Genomic DNA, 22,494 nt, shown 5'->3' with positions numbered 1-22,494 from the left:
GACAGGTACGTGCCGAGTAAAACTGTGAGGGACGGGAAAAACCCACTGTGGTACAACAACAAAGTTAGGAAACTACTGCGAAAGCAAAGAGAGCTTCACTCCAAGTTTAAACGCAGCCAAAACCTCTCAGACAAACAGAAGCTAAACGATGTCAAAGTTAGCGTAAGGAGGGCTATGCGTGAAGCGTTCAGTGAATTCGAAAGTAAAATTCTATGTACCGACTTGACAGAAAATCCTAGGAAGTTCTGGTCTTACGTTAAATCAGTAAGTGGCTCGAAACAGCATATCCAGACACTCCGGGATGATGATGGCATTGAAACAGAGGATGACACGTGTAAAGCTGAAATACTAAACACCTTTTTCCAAAGCTGTTTCACAGAGGAAGACCGCACTGCAGTTCCTTCTCTAAATCCTCGCACAAACGAAAAAATGGCTGACATCGAAATAAGTGTCCAAGGAATAGAAAAGCAACTGGAATCACTCAACAGAGGAAAGTCCACTGGACCTGACGGGATACCAATTCGATTCTACACAGAGTATGCGAAAGAACTTGCCCCCCCTTCTGACAGCCGTGTACCGCAAGTCTCTAGAGGAACGGAAGGTTCCAAATGATTGGAAAAGAGCACAGGTAGTCCCAGTCTTCAAGAAGGGTCGTCGAGCAGATGCGCAAAACTATAGACCTATATATCTGACGTCGATCTGTTGTAGAATTTTAGAACATGTTTTTTGCTCGAGTATCATGTCGTTTTTGGAAACCCAGAATCTACTATGTAGGAATCAACATGGATTCCAGAAACAGCGATAGGTGAGACCCAATTCGCTTTATTTGTTCATGAGACCCAGAAAATATTAGATACAGGCTCCCAGGTAGATGCTATTTTTCTTGACTTCCGGAAGGCGTTCGATACAGTTCTGCACTGTCGCCTGATAAACAAAGTAAGAGCCTACGGAATATCAGACCAGCTGTGTGGCTGGATTGAAGAGTTTTTAGCAAACAGAACACAGCATGTTGTTATCAATGGAGAGACGTCTACAGACGTTAAAGTAACCTCTGGCGTGCCACAGGGGAGTGTTATGGGACCATTGCTTTTCACAATATATATAAATGACCTAGTAGATAGTGTCGGAAGTCCCATGCGGCTTTTCGCGAATGATGCTGTAGTATACAGAGAAGTTGCAGCATTAGAAAATTGTAGCGAAATGCAGGAAGATCTGCAGCGGATAGGCACTTGGTGCAGGGAGTGGCAACTGATCCTTAACGTAGACAAATGTAATGTATTACGAATACATAGATAGAAGGATCCTTTATTGTATGATTATATGATAGCGGAACAAACACTGGTAGCAGTTACTTCTGTAAAATATCTGGGAGTATGCGTGCGGAACGATTTGAAGTGGAACGATCATATAAAATTATTTGTTGGTAAGGCGGGTACCAGGTTGAGATTCATTGGGAGAGTCCTTAGAAAATGTAGTCCATCAACAAAGGAGATGGCTTACAAAACACTCGTTTGACCTATACTTGAGTATTGCTCATAAGTGTGGGATCCGTACCAGATCGGGTTGACGGAGGAGATAGAGAAGATCCAAAGAAGAGCGGCGCGTTTCGTCACAGGGTTATTTGGTAACCGTGATAGCGTTACGGAGATGTTTAATAAACTCAAGTGGCAGACTCTGCAAGAGAGGCGCTCTGCATCGCGGTGTAGCTTGCTCGCCAGGTTTCGTGAGAGTGCGTTTCTGGATGAGGTATCGAATATATTGCTTCCCCCTACTTATACCTCCCGAGGAGATCACGAATGTAAAATTAGAGAGATTAGAGTGCGCACGGAGGCTTTCAGACAGTCGTTCTTCCCGCGAACCATACGCGACTGGAACAGGAAAGAGAGGTAATGACTGGCACGTAAAGTGCCCTCCGCCACACACCCTTGGGTGGCTTGCGGAGTATAAATGTAGATGTAGATGTCTTGAAAGGAGGACATAAGATGAACATCAACAAAAGCAAAATGAGGTAAATGCAATTAGTCAAATTAAATCGGGTGATGCTCCAGGAATTAGATTAGGAAATGAGATGCTTAAAGCAGTAAATGAGTTTTGCTATTTGGGGAGCAAAGTAACTGATGATGGTTGAAGTAGAGAGGATATAAAATTTAGACTGGCAATGGCAATGAAATCGTTTCTGAAGAAGAAAAATTTGGTAACATCGAGTATAGATTTAAATGTCAGGAAGTCGTTTCTGAAAGTATTTGTATGAAGTGTAGCCATGTATGGAAGTGAAATGTGGACGATAAATAGTTTAGACAAGAAGAGAATAGACGCTTTCGAAATGTGGTGCTACAGAAGAATGCTGAAGATTAGATGGGTAGATCACAAAACTAATGAGGAGGTATTGAACAGAATTGGAGAGAAGAGAAATTTGTGCCACAACTTGACTAGAAGACGGGATCAGTTGGTAGGGCATATTCTGAGGCATCAAGTAATCACCAATTTAGTATTGGAGGGTAGCATGGAGGAGGGTAAAAATTGTAGAGGGAGACCAAGAGAGGAATATACCAAACAGATTCAGAAGGATGTAGGTTGCAGTAGGTACTGGGAGATAAAGAAGCTTGCACAGGACAGAGTAGCATGGAGAGCTGCATCAGACCAGTCTCAGGTCTGAACACCACAACAACAACAACAACAACAACAACATAAAAACTGGTATAGTACAAAACTGATTACATAAAACCAGAACCATACAAAATAGAGGTAGCAGCACTGAACTGAAAAATGCCAAGTGACTGGAAAAAAGTACAGGTGAATCCTGTATATACCAATGGAAAAAGAACGGACCCGCAAAATAACAGACTAATATCCTTAACATCGGTTTGCTGCAGAATTCTAGGGCGTATTCTGAGTTTGAATAAAACAAATTACATAGAGACCGAAACGTTCATGTCCATGAATCAGCATGGTTTTAGGAAGCATTGCTCGTGCAAAACCCAGCTTGCTATCTTCTCACACACTATACGGCGAACTATGGATGAAGGGCTTCTAGATTTCCGAAAAGCATTCAACATGATACCCCACTGTTAATAAAGGTAGGTGCATATGGAATAAACTCCCAGATTTGTGACTGGTTTGAAGACGTCTTAAGTAATAGACCCCATTATGGTGTCCTCAATGGCGAGTATTCATCGGAGACAGGAGTAACATTAGGAGTATCCCAGGTAAGTGTGAGAGAACCGTTGCTATTTTCTATATACTGTACATAAATGATCTGGCAGATGGTGTGGGCAGCAATCTATGGTTGTTCGCTGACAATGCTGTGGTGTACAGGAAGGTGTCGAACATAAAGTGACTGCAGGTTGAGACAAGATGACTGAGGCAAAATTTCTAGTTGCTGTGAGGAATGATATGAAATGGAACAAGCATGTGATGATTGTGGTAGAGAAAGCAAATTGTCGACTTCCTTTTATTGGAAGAATTTTAGGAAAGAGTAGTTCATCTATAAAGAAGACCACATATAGGATGCTAGAGAAACCTATTCTTGAGTACTGCTCCAGTGTTTGGAATCCACACCAGGCTGGACTGAAAGAAGATACCAAAGCAATTCAGATCAGCACACAAGTATTACTGATGTTTCTTGGGAACTCAATTGGGAATGCCTGGAGGGAAGAGGACGACGATTTAGCAAAATGCTACTGAGAAAGTTTAGAGAACCAGAATTTGAAGCTGACTGCAGAACGATCCTACTGCCGCCAATGTGCACTTTGCATAGGGACCATGAAGGTAAGATATGAGAAATTAGGGCTCATACAGGGGCATATAGACAGATGTTCTTCCCTTACTCTATCTGCGAGTGGAACAGTAAAGGAAACGACTAGTTGTGGTACAGGGTACCCTCCACCACGCACTGTACAGTGGCTTGCAGAATGTGTGTGTAGATGCAGATGTAGACGGAGAATGTACAAAAATAAATTATTAAGGACTTGAAAATGTAACATCTGTTGTGGGCAAAATTCATATCTAATTTCAGTGAAACTCATACATAACCTTTTTTTCTGTAAATGGTTAGACATACAAATTTAAAAGACTGTCTGCTATGTGCCTGAAAACAAAACCTTAGGGCTTTGAAACTGACTGCTAAAAAGGTGGTGATGAGAGTTTTTTGACTGGAATATTTGCTTTTGCAAAAACTTTATCAGATTTGTTTCGAAGAGATCTTTGCTTGTTATTTTTTTGGGGGGCTTTTCAACAAATGATTGTTTCTGTTGAGAAGCACCAGCATTTTCCTGCTGAACAAGAATGTGCTTCTCTGATTGAATGTGTTTCTCTACTTTTTCTTTTCACTCCAACTTTATAATACCAAAATCTGCAGAATATTGATTTCAAACTTTCATAAACATTCATAGCCATGTAACTCACACCTGACAATACTACAGATAGAACCGACTAGGTACTTTGTTTATGAGTAGGAGCAGGATTAGGAGTAGGAGTACAACCAAAAGTAGCTCTAATCGCATGTTAGGGGAAGACTTTTAGTGTGGTAGAATTATGTTGACTGATTATGTTTTCTGCTCCTTTAGTGCAAAGTGGTGACAGCATGAACTGGATGTCAGTTATGAGCAAACGTAAACAAACCGGCAGAAGAGTGGAGATGTGAAGTTTGTAACTGAACTATGTGATGGTCCAGGATTAGTCTCTTCACTCATTTCAAAATAAGAGATGAAAACAATGAGCAATACACAACGCAAAGGCTACTGCGCAGTTGCTTGCTGAGTTTGGCAGTGTCACAAATAAGGTAGTTCAATCCCTAGCCCTACTTGTATTTGACAAAACCACTGAACCACAGTTTGAAACAGCCGCCACTTAAAACTGCCACATTTAAGTGTCCACATTACACCTACTTTTGAAATTTTGAAAGCTGACAAACATACGGGTTTATTTGCTATAAGATGCCTGATACCCAGGCAGAGTCCTATCTTGCTTTATGAGGCATGTACTTTTTTAGACCATTCAACTGCAGACAACTGGTGTGGCACCGAAACATCAAGCACATTGTGATGTCATTTTGTTCATGAATTTTTATTTTGCAAGTACAGTATCTTTCCAAACTGGGATTTGCCAGATGATGTGCAATACAAAATCAAAGATTGGTTACTTCTTGAAATTTATATGCGAACAATAAAGCTAATTCAAACTATCTCTGATGAAATAGTTCTTCTAGAAAAAATTTGCTATGAAACAGACTTTACTAGATAATTCACATTTTTGCAGTTTGAGGCAGATTTCACATCTATAATTGCATTTATTGCTAAATACAAATTATTTACTACCCTATACATTATAGGACTATAAAAGAAGACATTTTAACATTAAAATTGCTGAAAATCTTCACACTATTAAAATAATTAATACTATAGTATGAACAAACAGTATTAGAAAGGTATCAAGCACCACTTACCACCACACGATGCAAATCAGCTTTATTTTCATATAAATGTTCAAAGTAAATTGGTAAGATGACACGATGCCAGTACATAAATGAGCAATTACACACTTCAGCAATTCTTTCCTGTAATTCACATATCACATTCAGTCTATAGACTATGCTGACTAGACTGGCAAGGGAGTCATCACGAAATGTGTGTCCCTGATTTGCCGCACAAATAGCAAGTCGTAGCACCAAACGTCTGTCCTTCGTACCACAACCATGTAGAACTCTTTCAGCAAGCACTAATGCTGAAAGTATATCCAAATGCTTTTCGCTATATCGTTTATCCTGCACCAGGCCTTTCTGAAACACAATAAAATGTACTTTATGTACATAGTGATAAACCAGAAGTTTATGTCTTTACAATAAAAATCAGATTTAACATACCTTTACATTTGTAATTATGATTAGAGCTTGATATGACAATAGCTGGAATATGTGGTTCACGGTCTCTGAAGTAGTTGTATAATGTACATGGTAAGTATGCTGTATCCCTTTCAGCAATTCTATCAGTCTACACAGAGCCATCACCTCCGTTTTAGTCATGGGTTTGGAGAGTGAAACATGTAAATTGGTGACAGTTTTTACTATATGGTTTATCCAACAAGCATACTGGACACCCTGTAAAGTTAAAAGTAAATATTATTTGAAGAATGGTGAAGAAAAAAAAACACACACACACACACACACACACACACACACACACACACACACACACACACACCAACTATCCCTCAATTTGTCAGTCATCTACACTTGAGAAACGAAGCTGTTTCAAAGTACTTCATAATGTAGTTTTGTTAAGTACAAGTAACAATGTGTCAACATTTGTGTACTGTTCATGTGGTAATGAATTTTAAATTTTGATCATTTTGTAAGTACATTTATTGGATAAGTTTGCCTTCATAATCTAGGGGTCTTACTAGTGATATAGACATTCCAGTTCAAATTCATGGAGATTAACTTGAATTTTCTACCCTGTAATGGTGTGACAAGTGCACATACAGTTACTTGCCAGTAACACAGGAGCAGCTCAAATAAATAAAAACAGTGACTTGTCATTTAAGTTGCCAAGCGATGTAAAGTCAAAGGCTTCTATCAGGCTGAGAAGTACAAAATGTTTTTAGTATGAGCAATTTCATACACATACCCTAACTCAACATACAATTAAGACTATTGCACGTTAAACCCCTATGGTAATATATGCTGGACTTTTTTATCACTGACTTGTATCGTAACATTAATCAGGTCAATACTCATGATCACTAAACTGATAGTACGAAGGTCTTAGTAATTTTTATGCTTTCCTTTGAAATGTTAAGGCAGCAAAAATCTCGTGCAAATCTGCAAACAAGAGCGTTATTTCAATATTGCGGAATACCTTCCTCTGAAGCTGAGGCTGCTAATGCCTCCTTCAGGTATGCCGTTTGATTCATGGGTAGTTGGTTTGAAATCAGATGGTGTAAGAAATTTTTGCTGCCAGTATTTGGGTCACAAGGTTGGACACCTAGTGGTGCAAAGTTCCTGATCATCAGACTTTGTGCCCATGTTCTGAATTAAGTTCAAAATCTCTCTGCAGTTCCTCATGGAATGTGGGCTGTGGCATTATTTGTGCTGGTGTTTCCATCAGCTGGAGAGATTAAGTTTGATGGTCTGCTTGGTGCTATTTGAGAGGAAGTGGCTATGTGCCAGCATTGTATTTATCCCCTGCCTCCTTTTTACCAAAAACACAGTAATACATCATTTACACTTTTTCACTTATATAGGTTTTCCTCACTTAAACTTTTCTTTCCAGTCCTGGTGAAATTTCTACAGTGTACACAAGCTATGATGTCTGGTTTCAGAAGGAGCAGTGGAGAAGGTGATTGGTATGCTCCGCCTATTAACACAGCACTGTGGAGGAAGGGATGTAGCAGCAATTGCCTGTGTTGTGTTGCCATCCAGAAAATCACATTGTAATGAGCACTCACAGCCATCTAACACCTAATTTTTAATGTGATAGAATTGATATTATTTTATAGATTGACAGATAAGGTTGTTAATAGGTGCAGTAGTAATCTGTTTTCCCAAAGCTGAATGATTTCTGCTGAACCAGCACTAGGGTGCAACTGAACAAGAATTGTTGCGTGTCATTTGGGAGTTATGAAGCACGTCACAGCTTATTAGCATACCTGCTTCCAGTGAAGTAATATGCATATTGAGGACTGCTATTTTATTTAGGTCTGCTGTATATGCGACCATACCATATTTACTGTATTTCTGATTACTTTGAAACTGATAATATGACTACGGGTGAAAGAAAGAAGAAAAGCATTTATGATCACTGAAAAACAGAGTTTTGAGTGAGGTGATGGAAAACAGTAATAGGAAGTGAGTGGATATTGTAAAGGAATTGCTACGCCTATCTTAAATTCAATTGTAGTGAAGGCAAAGGAAATATAAGACAGTGCAGGTATGTTCGGAATTTCTACTAGTAAAGCCTGTCCCACGCAATGTAACATTTGCTGCAATCTGAGCAGGCACCTTAGGTTGTTTGCAGATGATGCTGTCATTTATCGTTTAGTAAAGTCATCAGAAGATTAAAATAAATTGCAAAACAATTTAGAAAATATATCTGTATGGTGTGAAAATTGGCAACTGATCCCAAATAATGAAAAGTATGAGGTCATCTACATGAGTTAAATAATAAATCAATCAAATCTAAAGGCAATGAATTCAAATAAATACCTAAGAATTAGAATTACAAACAACTTAAATTGGAAAGAACACACAGAAAATGTTGTGAGAAGGCATACCAAAGACTGTGTTTTAATGGCAGAACACTCAGAAGATGTAACTGATCTACTAAAGAGACTGCCTACACTACACTTGTCCATTCTCTTTTGGAGTACTTGCTGCATGTTGTGGGATCCTTACCGGATACGATTAACGGAGTACATCAGGAAAATTCATATAAAGGCAGCACATTTTGTATTACTGAGAAATAGAGGAGAGTGTGTCAAGGACATGATATAGTATTTGGGGAGGACATAATTAAAACAAAGGTGTTTCTCATTGCAGTGGGATTTTCTCACCAAATTTCAATTTTCTCATAAAATTTCAATCATCAACTTCCCTTGCTGAATGCAAAAATATTTTGTGCTGGCGTAAGTTGTCACCAGCACCCCAGTTGACAAAGATGTAGTGTGAAGATTGATAATAAGTGCTGGATCAAGTGCGTTTACAACGAGAGGCCAGAGACACACCGACAAGCAACACACCACCAACGCCCTCTCGACAGCATGTATTTTCCACCGCCGCTGACTGGAGGGCCTAGCTGACTCTCTCTTCCTGTTTGGCATCAGCCAGTTAATCACAGAGCAGGCTCTGTTCATATCACAGGTTATGACAGAACATAGCGATTAGATTAGTGCCTATACCAGGACTAGCAATGAAATTGAAGTTGTAATAGCGACATTACCGATATTGTTTGCAAGTGGACTATTACTGATGAGCTTGTATCAGAACACATGGACTCTATTTAAGTTAAGTTTCCAGCTCATGTAAATAAAGAACCATATTAATCCTCGTGTGCATCTATGTTGCAGAAAGAGAACACTGGCCACCCATAACAACATCCTCTCTTTTGCTTCCTTGCAGTACAAGACTCTACATATTTTGTTGATGCCAATCTACATCGGGATCATCATACTAAAATAATGGAAAATGGATGCATCAGGTTGAAAGACTTAATTGTTAATAGACAGGTGTGCAACAAAAACCCATCCCTAACTTCCTGTTTGAGAAATGTGACCACGGAATTCTTTCCACTGAATTGCATGAGTGACCTCCAAGCTCTTGACCTTGGACTAATTCATATTTTCAGGTTGCATTATCGCAAAATGCTCATACAGCACGCTATCATCCAGTGTGTAAACTTTTGAAAAAAGGAAGAAATGAAAATTACCATTTTACAGGTATAATTTTTACTTGCCTTTTTTTGTTATTGTACTACCACAGCCAAACAACACTTCTGAGAAACTATTAATGAATTTGTTTCTTATGATAGGCAATACACTACATCGCAGCTTCATGGCACCGAGTTTGAGACATTACCATTCAGGACTGTTTCTGATAAGCCGGATATGGAAATGAAGACAATGAGCACAGTGGAAATGATATTACTGATGATATTTCATCTAATGACAAAGGACAGAACTGACTTCAAGAGCAGGCAACACTGACGAAAATATTGTCACTACAGAAGCCACGACTATCTCTGAGATAGTTGAAGATGCACAGCAGGACTTGGACGAGGAAAATAATGATGATGAGAATGATACAGAAGAGCCTTAGCATTCCTCTGTGACTTAATGATGCAGTAAATGCATTAGAAAAAAAATCTGCTGAGTCATGCAGTTCAGCTCTGTCCATACCTCTGTGTGTGCTTAATAAATTTGCTTTCAGCATTAAGCATTAGTTTTTGTTGACTACCTTGCAATCATATTTAGTACCTGACTGTGGATTCTACATGACAATATTTCTGCCTAACAAGTATGATGACAAAATAATTAGTAATCACCTGGACAGAAATGCAGCTCTGGGGAAGAGAATGTGGAAGATCTCTGGCAGAAATTCACACATATGCACTAGGTAAGTTGGTGCCCTGGAAGACATTAAGGAATGGAAAGATCCACCATGGTTCAATAATAACATTAAGAAGATACTACAAAAGCAGATTCAGCTGCATATCAAGTGAAACAACTCTTGCTGACACACAAAAGTTGAAAAAATCAAAACAAGCATCTAGACAGCTATGCAAGGAGCACTAAATGAATTCAAAAGTATCTGCTAAATTGTAAAAAAGTTAGTTTTGGTGCTATATAAAGTCAGCCAATGGAACAAACTCATCTGTCCAAATGTTTGTTCACAATGGTGGAACCTGAAATAAAGATTAAGTGAGTGCTAAAATACTAAATTCTGTTTTCTACAGCCCAAACTGCTCGATATAGGAAAGGCCACAGGACCTGATGGGGTGCCTGTAAAGAGTATATATTGATTATGTGAAAGGACTGGTTCCTCTTTTAGCATTGGTTTGCCCTAGGTTGCAGAATCCACAGAGCAGATTGGCACAGTAAAATCCTGTCTATAAGAAGGGTCACAGGGCCAATGCGCAGAATGACCAATCCAGCTGATATCAGTTTCTTATAGAGTTACGAAACACCTGCCATGCTTGGGTATGACGACTTTTCTAAAGACTAAGCAATTCCTAAGCAGGAATCCACATGGCTCCTGCAAATATCAACCATATGGAACCTAAGACTGCCATGTTCGTTCACTACATCCAGAAGGCAGTACACAGCTGAGCTAATGTTAATGCCAATTTTCTTCACTTCCTGAAAACCTTTGATACAGTTCCACACCACTGCTAAATAAACAAATATGTGTGTAGAGAATATCTGAACAGATAGGCACAACTGGACTGAAGACTTCCTTGTAAGCAGAACTCAGTAAGTTGATCTTAATGGAGTGGCATCATGAGATGCGAAGGTAGTTTCTGGAGTACAACTGCTCTTCACAAAATAGTAAATGAACTTCTGGGTGAAGTATGAAGCCTTATGATGCTGTTGGGTACTGGGAGGTGGCATCATTAGAACCCAGTTACAAAAAGCACAGGAACCAAGGTGACAATGTGTGGTGCACTGCTTGGCAGCTGACCCAAAACATAAATAAATGTGGTGTCATGCAAATAGATGAAAGGATCTAATATTGTTTTCCTACACAACTGGCAATCAATCACTGGGATCAGTCACAGCCTTTAAGTATCTGGAAGTTTCTGTCCATGGTGATTTAAGGTAGAATGATTACATAACTTTAACCATATGGAAGGAGGGCTGCAGACTCACATTATTAGAAGATGCTGAGAACGTGTAATTAATGTATGAAACTGCTCACTTATAAAACTAGTGTTTGACCAATGTTTGAATATTCTTCATCAGTCTAGAACTGTTACCAACATCGAGTAATAAGATGGGAAAGACAAAGAAAAGCAGCATGATTCATTGTGTGTCTGTTTAGTCAGGGTGAGAGTCCACAGAAATGTTCAGTGAAATGTTTAATGAACTGCAGTGGAATAGGTTAAAACAAAGATGTTATGCTCTGAACGTAGTCACTGCTTCTCCCAACTTCTTCTTCTTCTACTACTTCTGTGGCTCTACATCTACATCCACACTCTGCAAACTAACGTGGGGTGCATAGAATAGGCTATGTCCCACTGTACCAGTTATTCGGGTTTCTACCCACTCCATTCACATATGGAGTGCAGGAAGAATGATTGTTCGAATGCCTTTGTGCATGCATTGATTATTCTAATCCAATCCACATGATCGCTATGTGAGCGATACATAGGAGATTGCAGTATATTCCAACGATCATTTAAGGTCAGTTCTTGAAACTTTGTAAATAGACTTTCTCAGGACAGTTTACACCTATCTTCAAGAGTCTCCCAGTTTGATTCCTTCAGTATCTCTGTGATGCTCTCCCATGAATCAAAAGACCTGTGACCATTTCTGATGCCCTTCTCTGTATATGTTCAATATTCCCATTAGTCCTATTTGGTACAGGTCCCACACACTTGAGCAATATTATAGAACCAGTCGCACAAGTGATTCGTAAGCAATTTCCTTTGTAGACTATTGACTATACAGTTCATTGCGGACCCTGGCCTCTTCAACAATTCTTCGTTAGTTATCACAGTTCAATGCTCAAATTTTCCATTCCCCAAAGTCCATTTTCTGTAGACCTTCCATGACTTCATCTTTCCATCCGTTGTTGTCCCTTTGACACCTTGGATTTCTGTTTAATATCATTTCAGTTACTTCCACATCACTCAGCTGTTCTACACGTCCTGCCCATATCAACCCGGCTGACATCACTGTTCTTCTACAAGGTGTATCTTCACACCAAGTGTCTCTACTAAGTAAGAGTCATCAGGTGCATTTTCTATTGTGTTTCTGTAGATATTTACAATTTCATTTTGCAATGTGTATCTGGAGTCAGCCCAAATAATTACAGCTCATTATGTCTTTTACACGATTCCCTGTGTCGATGGAAAGAAAGCATAGCTTCGTTCCTTGTACGAAAAAAGTTTACTTAAAAAGTGAAATTTTATGTGCTCATTCAATATAGCAGTCCCAAATTAGTGTAGTGGGACATTTGTTTCAGCAATATGAGTGAACAGGGATTGTAAAACATGAAGAATAAGCTGTATTCTAGGAGCAACTGAACAAAAGCGCTGCTGCATCATGGTAGCAGTCAGCACAGGCCAGGGCAATACTTTCACTGCTGAAGTACTGGTTATTCTTCATGTTTTAGCATCCCTGTTAATACACATGAATGAAACAAACATCACACTACACTAATTTGGAACCATTCTATCAAATGACCATGTAAAATTCCACTTTAAAAATAATTTTGTTTGTAAAGGGAAACAAACCAACGCTTTTCCACAGTACGGAGTGTGGCATGAAAGATGTGGTGAGCAGTATTCATTTGGGCTGCCACACACTGCAAAAATGAAATTGCAAATATCTGCCTAAACAACAGAGAAAATGTGCCTGATGACTTACATGAGACACCATACATATCGTGTATAACTCCTTCACAGGCTGATTTCTCGAAACACCTTTCTCTCAAAGGCATCTAGCATTCCAATATATTTTGATATTAATGACCAAGTTTCAAGGCATATGTAAGCACCTGTCTTATAAATGTTAAATAAATTGTTAATTTGGTGGTGTAAGTTACAAGCTTTGAGGGAAACATTTTTTTATGCAAAACAGGTTCTGCTGACTGCTTGTAATCTCTAATTTTGTAAGAGGTGTCATCTGAATGGGCGACTGTCGATCCTAGATATTTAACCCACTCTATTCTTTCAAAAGCATAATTGCCCGTTGTTATTAAGGGTGGCATGTCATCCTTGCATGCCTTCCTGGCAGCCATATATTTTGTTTCCTGCTGATTGATATTCAGTCTCATATTTCTACTGGCCTGTTCAACATATATTGCCTTCAAAGTTCTTGTCACTGTGCATGACTGCCTAGACTAGTATCTGCACTGATTTATGAAAAATCATTATCCTACACAGCAGGTATGCATCCCTCATGACCTTCTCCAAGGCAGTATTATAAAGGGGAGACACCAGTACATCTCCTTGCCTTACATCATCTTGTATATCCAATGGATCAGACACCATTCCTGCCATTCTTATACTACTCTGTACCCCATTCAGTCATTCTCTCTCTCTCTCTCTCTCTCTCTCTCTCTCTCTCTCTCATATGCTGATTTGTAGTAGATGAAGAAGTGATGAGTTTCAATTCTGAATTCAATTGTCTTTTCTAAAATTTGGCTTACAGTGAATATGTGATTTATTATCCAAAGTGTAGCAGCAGAGTTCCTTCACAGTTGTCACAAACCAACATAGCTCCTTTCTTGTATACAGGGCATATAATTCCTTCTCTCCATTGCTGGAGAAGTTTCTACTCAACCCATGCTGAAAGATGAGTTTCCTCAGAAGCTCCAGTTCTTTAGATCTGCTTTCATCCACTCCCTCATTTTTTTGTTTATGGATTCTCTTTTTCAATCCTCCTGCCTTCTTTATAAATTTCCATCACTGCTCCTGTGACATCTACACTGCATTCCTTATCAATCCACATTCATCCTCAATGTTATCATACTTTTGTGTCCTCCTAAGGATCTGTGATATCTTTTGCTGGTATTGCTTCCTAGTTGCATATGATTCTAGAGCAGTTATATTATGTTTCTGATTGTTAGTTTCAGTTCCCTTAGATGTATTTGGGATTCTAGCCCTCACTTGTGCCCAAAATGAAATGTGGTCCAAACATACATTTGGGCCTCCAAGGCTCCTCACGTGCATGAGGTCTGACTTGGGTCTTGTACCAATCAACACATAATGTAGGTGAGAGTAACAGTGTCACTGAATTCTCAGTAAACTGCAATGGAAGAGGTTAAAAGAAAGATGATGTGCATCGAAGAGACTAATCCCCACAAATTTCCAAGGAATCACATTTCAAAAGGAGTCAAGCATATAAGATGTTTAGTGGCCACAATATTAAAATTAGAGAAATTTGGACTCAGGCAAAAGGATATCGGCAGTCTTTCTTCAATGTCACTATCCACAACTGGAATAGGAAGATTGCAAAAATTATACTGGTACAGTATGTACACTGCACTGCAGGCATTTTAATAGTCATCAGCTTACCTGAATACCCAATAATGATATTATTATAACTTACAAATGCAAACAAAGTCACTCCCAACATGTCTACATGTGTGAAAGGGATCCATGATTAATAATAAGCACTTATCTACAGCACCTTTAATCCTATTACAGTAATTATGTTCCATTCTAATCGATACCAAAACAGGATTGCATACCTGGACACTCTTCACATGTATGCTTACTCCATCTGAACCGAAGAGTTCAACTGACAACTGACAAATAACGAAGTACAGTGTATTCCCCATTATTCACGTGGGGATTATTCATACATCAGTTGCTGGCCACTAGTGGCAGCAGCGGTCACTAAGCCAGTCTGGCAGTGGAAGATGGCTGCACCCTTGTGCTAGAGCGCGTGCAGATGCACCATCTCCCCCACATTATACCGAATGATAGGGAGTATATGGTACGTAAAAGTCCATCTAGACAGAATTGATATCCCACACAATGTCAAATACGGAAGTACACCATATCAACTTAGTTCTCGATGACACAACTGTACCACATCTAATGTTATGAGGCAGTTTATATTGTCACATCTTTAATGTTTCACTGTTTGTTTCAGTTCTCTGCAATAATGGAATAGAATCTACCAACATGGTAAGCTGAACAAGGGGTACCCAATAACCATTAGTGATAAAAATGGGCAATCTATGGATAAACTAAATGGAATATGTGGCCAGAAAGTGCAAGAAATATTGCTGAGCTACTGTGCCTATTAAATGTAAGTGGAAGAGATAGGACTTAATATATGAAATTTGAAAACGGGAGAACTATTTTGATAATTATATGAGCCTCTCTTGATTTTTAATAGAGGTGTTTAATAAATAACAAACAATACATTTTCTTCTGAGACAATGGAAAAATAAATAATTTATAAGTTTGATAATTGCATAAGAAAAATATTGATTTTATGATGGCAGGAATGAAACAACCAAAATAGGTATAAAATAAAAAAAATAAAAAATAATAATAATTGCACAAATTGGTAGTATCTCATACCAGATGAATGCAGCAGACATCCCACCAAAAGTATTATATAAGAAGACAAAACAATCATGCCAACTTACCTGTAGAAAAACATTGCATCTATGACTAATATCCTCAATTTTGAGATTCTGATGTTCACTTTTCAATAATGCCTCCATCTGAATCATCCAGCAACAAACCTAGAAATGGAATGATTTGTTTTTTGTCTTACTCTCTACTATCCCGTGAAATCTGTTTCTAGGTAACACATGCAATTAATGAAATACCAATATAACATTTTCTAATATTTTTGCAGACTTTTGCAAAAAAAAAAAAAAAAAAAAAAAAAAAAAAAAAAAAAAAAAAAAAAAGTAGAAGTAACTTCTTTATGTTAGGTGTCTTACCTGAAGGGAAAAGGTGTGTGAATCTTTTACAACACCGACTGTCTTCTGCTGCAAATAATTTAAACGCAAAGATTCCAAGTTCTGCTGTGCCTTTTTATCATACAATTTTGACATGGCTGGTATATGAGTCAATAAAAATCGTTCAGGGTACCAAGTGACATATCCATACAACGATGCAGCAGGTACCTGTAAAGATGAATTTCTAAATGCTTAACAAACCTATAATTTACAGTGACTTGACTTTAAGACATTACATGCTAAGAAATACTGACACCTTTTTTCCTGTGCACCCCCCCCCCCCCACCCACACCCACACACTATGCACGATCTAGTGCTTCAAAGTAAACTGACTGAAGAAGGAGATGTCAGATCCTGTTACAGTATTTCTTAAGTAGGCACAGCACTTTTACTATAATTAATTTTACTGCAATCTCACAGGGTTTTCTTTCTTTTTTTACTGATACAGCTATAACTTCAAGGCTCTACTCAAATGTATTTAATTCCCACTTAATGACAAAAAATATATATGTAAATGAAGGTATTAACAGAATGTCAATGGAATAAAATTTTCAGATTTCTTGCCACGTAAATTACAGTGTGCCTGTTGCTTTACAAAGGCATATACTACGTTCATATCTTGTGGTGAAGTAACGGGATCTTGCAATCAGTCCCCTTACAGTCAACAGCTGCGATGAACACTTAAATCCTTGCAATGGTCACTCCATAACTATTTAACCACAGCTGGCCCTGAGCTTATGTGGCCAGCAGCTTATACATACTCTGTCCATTGCTGCCCCACAAAGTATGCTCTCTCTATTGTGATCATCTCCTTGCTGGCTAAGTCTTATGTTGCATATACATTCAGAACAATGTACAAAGACACAGCACTGTGTACTTTATGGCATCTTAATTTGCTCTTGTCTGTACACTCACTCAGTTCTCTTGGCACTTTCTTAATATTTTCTTTCCTATAGTGGTTGAAAGAAAGGGGCTTTGCAGACAATCCATCTGCATTCGTTGGGGGACCTAGTCACATATAGTCCTCACCCTGTGCATCAGTACTGTCAGAAATGACAATTACTATCCAGTGTAATGGCAGCTCATTGCTGGCAGGAGGGCACTTTACGTGCCACTGTCATTACCTCCCTTTTCTGTTCCAGTCGCGTATGGTTCGCAGGAAGAACGACTGTCTGAAAGAATCAGTGTGCGCTCAAATCTCTCTAATTTTACATTCATGATCTCCTCGGGAAGTATAAGTAGGGGGAAGCAATATATTCGATGCCTCATCCAGAAACGCACCCTCTCGAAACCTGGCGAGCAAGCTACACCGCGATGCAGAGCGCCTCTCTTGCAGGGTCTGCCACTTGAGTTTGCTAAACATCTCCGTAACCCTATCACAGTTACCAAATAACCCTGTGACGAAACGTGCCACTCTTCTTTGGATCTTCTCTATCTCCTCCGTCAACCCGATCTGGTACGGATCTCACACTGATGAGCAATACTCAAGTATAGGTCGAACGAGTGTTTTGTACGCCATCTCCTTTGTTGATGGACTACATTTTCTGAGGACTCTCCCAATGAATCTCAACCTGGTAATCGCCTTACCAACAATTAATTTTATATGATCATTCCACTTCAAATTGTTCCGCACGCATACTCCCCCAGATATTTTACATGAGTAACTGCTACCAGTGTTTGTTCCGCTATCATATAACAGGGTATATACGCGGACAAGGAAAAAAAAAATCCCGGATTTCTCCCGGATTTCCCGATTAAAAATACACTTTCTCCCAGGTGAAGACACACTTTTTCCCTGTTAACTGACAGTATATATTCTTTCGGAACTGTATAACTTAGCAATCCTTTGAATGTTTATGGTTTTATACACGGCGTAGAATTTCCCGGCACATTATAAAACGAAACTCAGGGAAGAAAACACGTTTTGGAAAGATCTTTGATGTGCACCAACATGTATACTGCATATTTTCGTATTACAAAAGTATAAATTCGAATTCCACCAAACACCGCATATTACTTTCCAAAGCATTGAAATCAGGATTGTGATGCGCTTTGAAAGCCAGTCATAGGTCATGTCACGTGATCTCGCCAGCCGATGACAGCAGATACTCAGAGCTTAGGACACATGATGTAGTCAGCCAATGGCAACATCACTGTTAACTAGCGCAAACACACAAACAGCAACAGTTAACAGTTTACATTAATAAACATAGTTTTGCTACAAGAAAAGCAAACCTTTCACATATAATGTTGGATTTTTATGCTCGTGTTACACTAAGATATATCACACAAATGAGTCAGTAAAATTTTTAACAACGACATAAATGTCTGAACTTCTGGGCTCGAAATTCTTCTAAATGGCTCGTCATCAGTTGATTTCTAAAAGAGAGTCAAACGCTCTGCGATTTAAGAAATTCATCGTACAATCTCGCACATAGTTCAACTTGCGTAAAAGGAAATTTACTTTGAAAGTAACGCTTTTCAAACCACCATTTGCAATATTTTCCCGCGAACTGTTAGAAATAGGTTCGTTTCAGCAGCTGCCAGAGAGCACCAGATAAGAGGCGCCACTGTGCTTGCGTAGCTACGATGACTTAGGAGACCCTTATGTTCATAGGTGTAAAACATTAAAAGATCTTACATTGTCATAAAAGAAACAAGACATGAGAGGATATTCCGAGAGCATCGGAATTTCGTGAACCATACTAAAATATACACATTTAAAGTCCACATTCGTATGTCCAAATTCCCAATGAAATAGGCGTAGACCTGATATTAAGCTTTTCAATGTGGTTTTCGGATGTAAATTTTCTTGGAGTACCAGTACTGTGTTATCTCATGTTTGTTTCTTTATTATGGCATAATGCGATACGTGCTAGGAGTGAAAACGTGCACTTGAAATGCAGCGAATAGTTGAAATTAGCCTATAGTGTGGAATTACACTTCGTTTCAAATATATTGACTGCCTCAGTGGAAAAAATTAATAAAAGGAAATTTCTTTAGCAAACCGACAAAAATTAGTTCATTGTTCTACAAGGTGATTAATGCTTCGCCATCAGAAAGGTGGAAATAAAATAAAATCCGAAACTAATAACATATTTTTGCCTTACGTAATCATGTGAATGTATTTTAATTCATTTGATAGCTCCCGGCCACAGAAATCCGTTTTGTTTTCATTTGACGTGAGAGCAGTAAAGGAAGAGGAAACAGCAAAATCACTAAATGTAAACCCAGGTCACATGGAGACTACCCACTTCCCCACTGTACTCGGACTGCTCCGCGCATTAGCCCTGGATCTACGATATTTCTGAACCGGAGTAATACTCCGCCCATCCCACAAGCGTTTGAGATTGTTGTTGTTGTTGTGGTCTTCAGTCCTGAGACTGGTTTGATGCAGCTCTCCATGCTACTCTATCCTGTGCAAGCTTTTTCATCTCCCAGTACCTACTGCAACCTACATCCTTCTGAATCTGCTTAGTGTATTCATCTCTTGGTCTCCCTCTACGATTTTTACCCTCCACGCTGCCCTCCAATACTAAATTGGTGATCCCTTGATGCCTCAGAACATGTCCTACCAACCGATCCCTTCTTCTGGTCAAGTTGTGCCACAAACTTCTCTTCTCCCCAATCCTATTCAATACTTCCTCATTCCCCCTATTTGATTTTGTGTTTATAACCCTGTAGTCACCTGACCAGAAGTCTTGTTCCTCCTGCCACCGAACTTCAAAAATTTCTAAAAAGATTGAATTTTCAAAAATATGTTCATTTTGTAGCGCACATCTTTCTGAATAGTCTGATGCATAAAACATTAGTGTTCGAGGAAATGTAAGACATGCTATTTGGTCTTAAGTGTGCCAAAGTGCAGTGGCACGCCTCTTCACACAGCATTCAAAAATGTGTGTGAAATCTTATGGGACTTAACTGCTAAGGTCATCAGTCCCTAAGCTTACACACTACTGAACCTAAATTATCCTAAGGACAAACACACGCACCCATGCCCAAGGGAGGACTCGAACCTCTGCCGGGACCAGCCGCACAGTCCATGACTGCAGCGCCTCAGACCGCTCGGCTAATTACACAGCATTCTTCTATCGCACGTCACTGTATTTCGTTCTGTGGTATTGAAACGTGTATATTTTGTAATGGTTGCCATCAAACTATATTCAGAACAGTGGAAAGTAAAATGACGTACGGTGCCTCTCCTGCTTCCAGTCGGCCGGTTTGACAGCCTGCCCCACCCCCTTTTTTTAAACTCTCTGTTAATACTAGATGGGATTATTGGTAAACAAAAACTCTTCAGAAAATTTGTAACCTTTATTCCCTATTAGCTAACAACTTGCTGCTTTGTGTGACATAAAACTAAATACAGGATACATGAAACCAGCAAAGACAAGAGACACGCAAGATAGTACACATTTCTTCAATCCTTAGTTCCTAGAGCTTTTTCTCTCTAATCTTGCCACAGGTGTACATGGCGGCCTTTTCTTTTCTGCGAAAGAATCTATTATCTCATAAAAGTTCCTAAAAAATTTTGCTACATGAAAAATCGAAATGTCATTGTCTAACACTGAAAAAGCTGTTAATACAAATAGGACCCAAGACTGGTGTGGTTTCTCTATCTGATTACGTCTATTTTGTCATTGTCTGCTAGATAAAACAAAATACGCCTTTCTAACACTGCGGCAAGTGTAACACACAAATAAACGAGACTGTTTTGGCATAAATGGTCATTTTTATAACACGACAGAATATAATCCACAAAGTACCAATATCAAATGCCTATTAGGCCTACTACAAGCAAAGAGCTTTATGTTGGGAAATAGTTTCACACTTCAATCATATGCTACAGTTTGTCAAGCACGAGATCGAAAAGTAGTAGTATGAAATTTTTATGCAAATTTGGGATCGTCATATTCTTCCATAATTTGTGTGATGTCCCCGTTTCTTCTCCTTCCCCATTCTATCAAAGTCTTGTCATCACTAATTCTGTAACTATCCCTGTGAATGTCAAAGCTTATTCGCCATAACTTCACTAACTCTGTCCCACGATTATTCTCCGGTTCGGCATTGTTACATGTTGGTACAACGCATTTTCCGCGCTATTTCCAGAATAGAAGTTAAAGCGGCTGTTAGCTGGGGAGTGTACAACTGGCCCTTAGTAGTATAGCGATCTGGCCATAACTTTTCTGTCAGAATTTCATTTTCTTAGATACACCGAGAAGATAATACGTAATCTTTCTTACCTGTTATTCCTGTTAGTCATTTATTTCCACTCTGGTAGTCTGAATCTATGGATTTCGCAAGTCATTATAACAACGCTCATCATTCGCAAATCCATTCAACCACATAATCAGACAGTGGTTGGCATTCATCCGTCTGGCTTTACTTCGTTCATCTTGTATAGCCCTTTTTGTCTGCAGGAAAGTTTATTTCTAGGTGCGACGGGGATTCCCCTGACAGACATCATGTACACTATGCACGCATTCACAAATCATTCAGAAATCAACTTAGAATGTGTTCAAAAACCGACAGGGATGCGTTTCAAAGCCATATGAATAATCGATAGATCACGTGCGCTGGAGGCTAGGTGCTTTGTGAAACAAGGTTTTCTTCCTCAAGAATATGAATTCCCCCCCCCCCCCCCCTCCTCTCCTCCCTAGATCCAGCCTGCTGCGCATGCATGAATCTGGCAGCTTGGACATGCCAGTAAAATTTTTCCTGGTAGCATCTAGCTGCTTGCTGCGACTGCTTACACAGCCGACAGCCACATTTCTGTGGCCAGAAGCGGGAAATGGCACTACTCAACTGCGCATGCGCACGATCCCGCTAGAAACTGCTAAAACGATTGTGACATCACGCTCATCGGAGGCAATTTGTTGTTACGAAGCAAAGCCTTTGACACATTTTGCAGTTGGCAGACGCTTGTCTGAGCACAGTGTTTTGTTGTTGTATATGGCGCGTTCCTTTGCAATTTACGTTTCATTTTTGTTTTTTCTCTCGTTCATGTTTTACTCCTGCAGTATTATTCTGCAGTAGCGGGATAGAGTACTATCCTTTGTTAGAGTATCGGTTCTTACCAGTCAAAATTACAAAAATTTAACTGACATCAAAAACAATGAAAAATTCCCGGAAATCTAAAAAATTCCCGGATTTTCCCCGGTTTTCTCCCAGGTGAAAAAATTCCCGGGTTTTTCCCGGATCTCCCCGTTGTCCCGGGTCGTAGACACCCTGTATAATCATACAATAAATGATCCTTCTTTCTATGTATTCGCAATACATTACATTTGTCTATGTTAAGGGTCAGTTGCCACTCCCTGCACCAAGTGCCTATCCGCTGCAGATCTTCCTGCATT

At 39.2% G+C, this 22,494-nt stretch overlaps 1 protein-coding gene across 1 annotated transcript in view; it reads right to left on the bottom strand.

Moving 5' to 3' along the window:
- The window catches only part of LOC126470578 (WASH complex subunit 4), a 197,992-nt gene that overhangs the window by 117,048 nt on the left and 58,450 nt on the right, over nucleotides 1–22,494 (bottom strand). Inside the window, exons 7-10 of the mRNA XM_050098531.1 lie at nucleotides 16,124–16,309; nucleotides 15,821–15,919; nucleotides 5,861–6,094; nucleotides 5,444–5,776 (exon numbers count right to left, since the gene is read on the bottom strand). Coding sequence (XP_049954488.1) covers nucleotides 5,444–5,776; nucleotides 5,861–6,094; nucleotides 15,821–15,919; nucleotides 16,124–16,309 — 852 coding nt within the window. The remainder of the gene's footprint in view (nucleotides 1–5,443; nucleotides 5,777–5,860; nucleotides 6,095–15,820; nucleotides 15,920–16,123; nucleotides 16,310–22,494) is intronic.

This window comes from Schistocerca serialis, chromosome 3 (genome assembly GCF_023864345.2).
Source record: "Schistocerca serialis cubense isolate TAMUIC-IGC-003099 chromosome 3, iqSchSeri2.2, whole genome shotgun sequence".
Taxonomy (NCBI): Eukaryota; Metazoa; Arthropoda; class Insecta; order Orthoptera; family Acrididae; genus Schistocerca; species Schistocerca serialis.
This window is presented reverse-complemented; position numbering and strand designations above follow the sequence as displayed.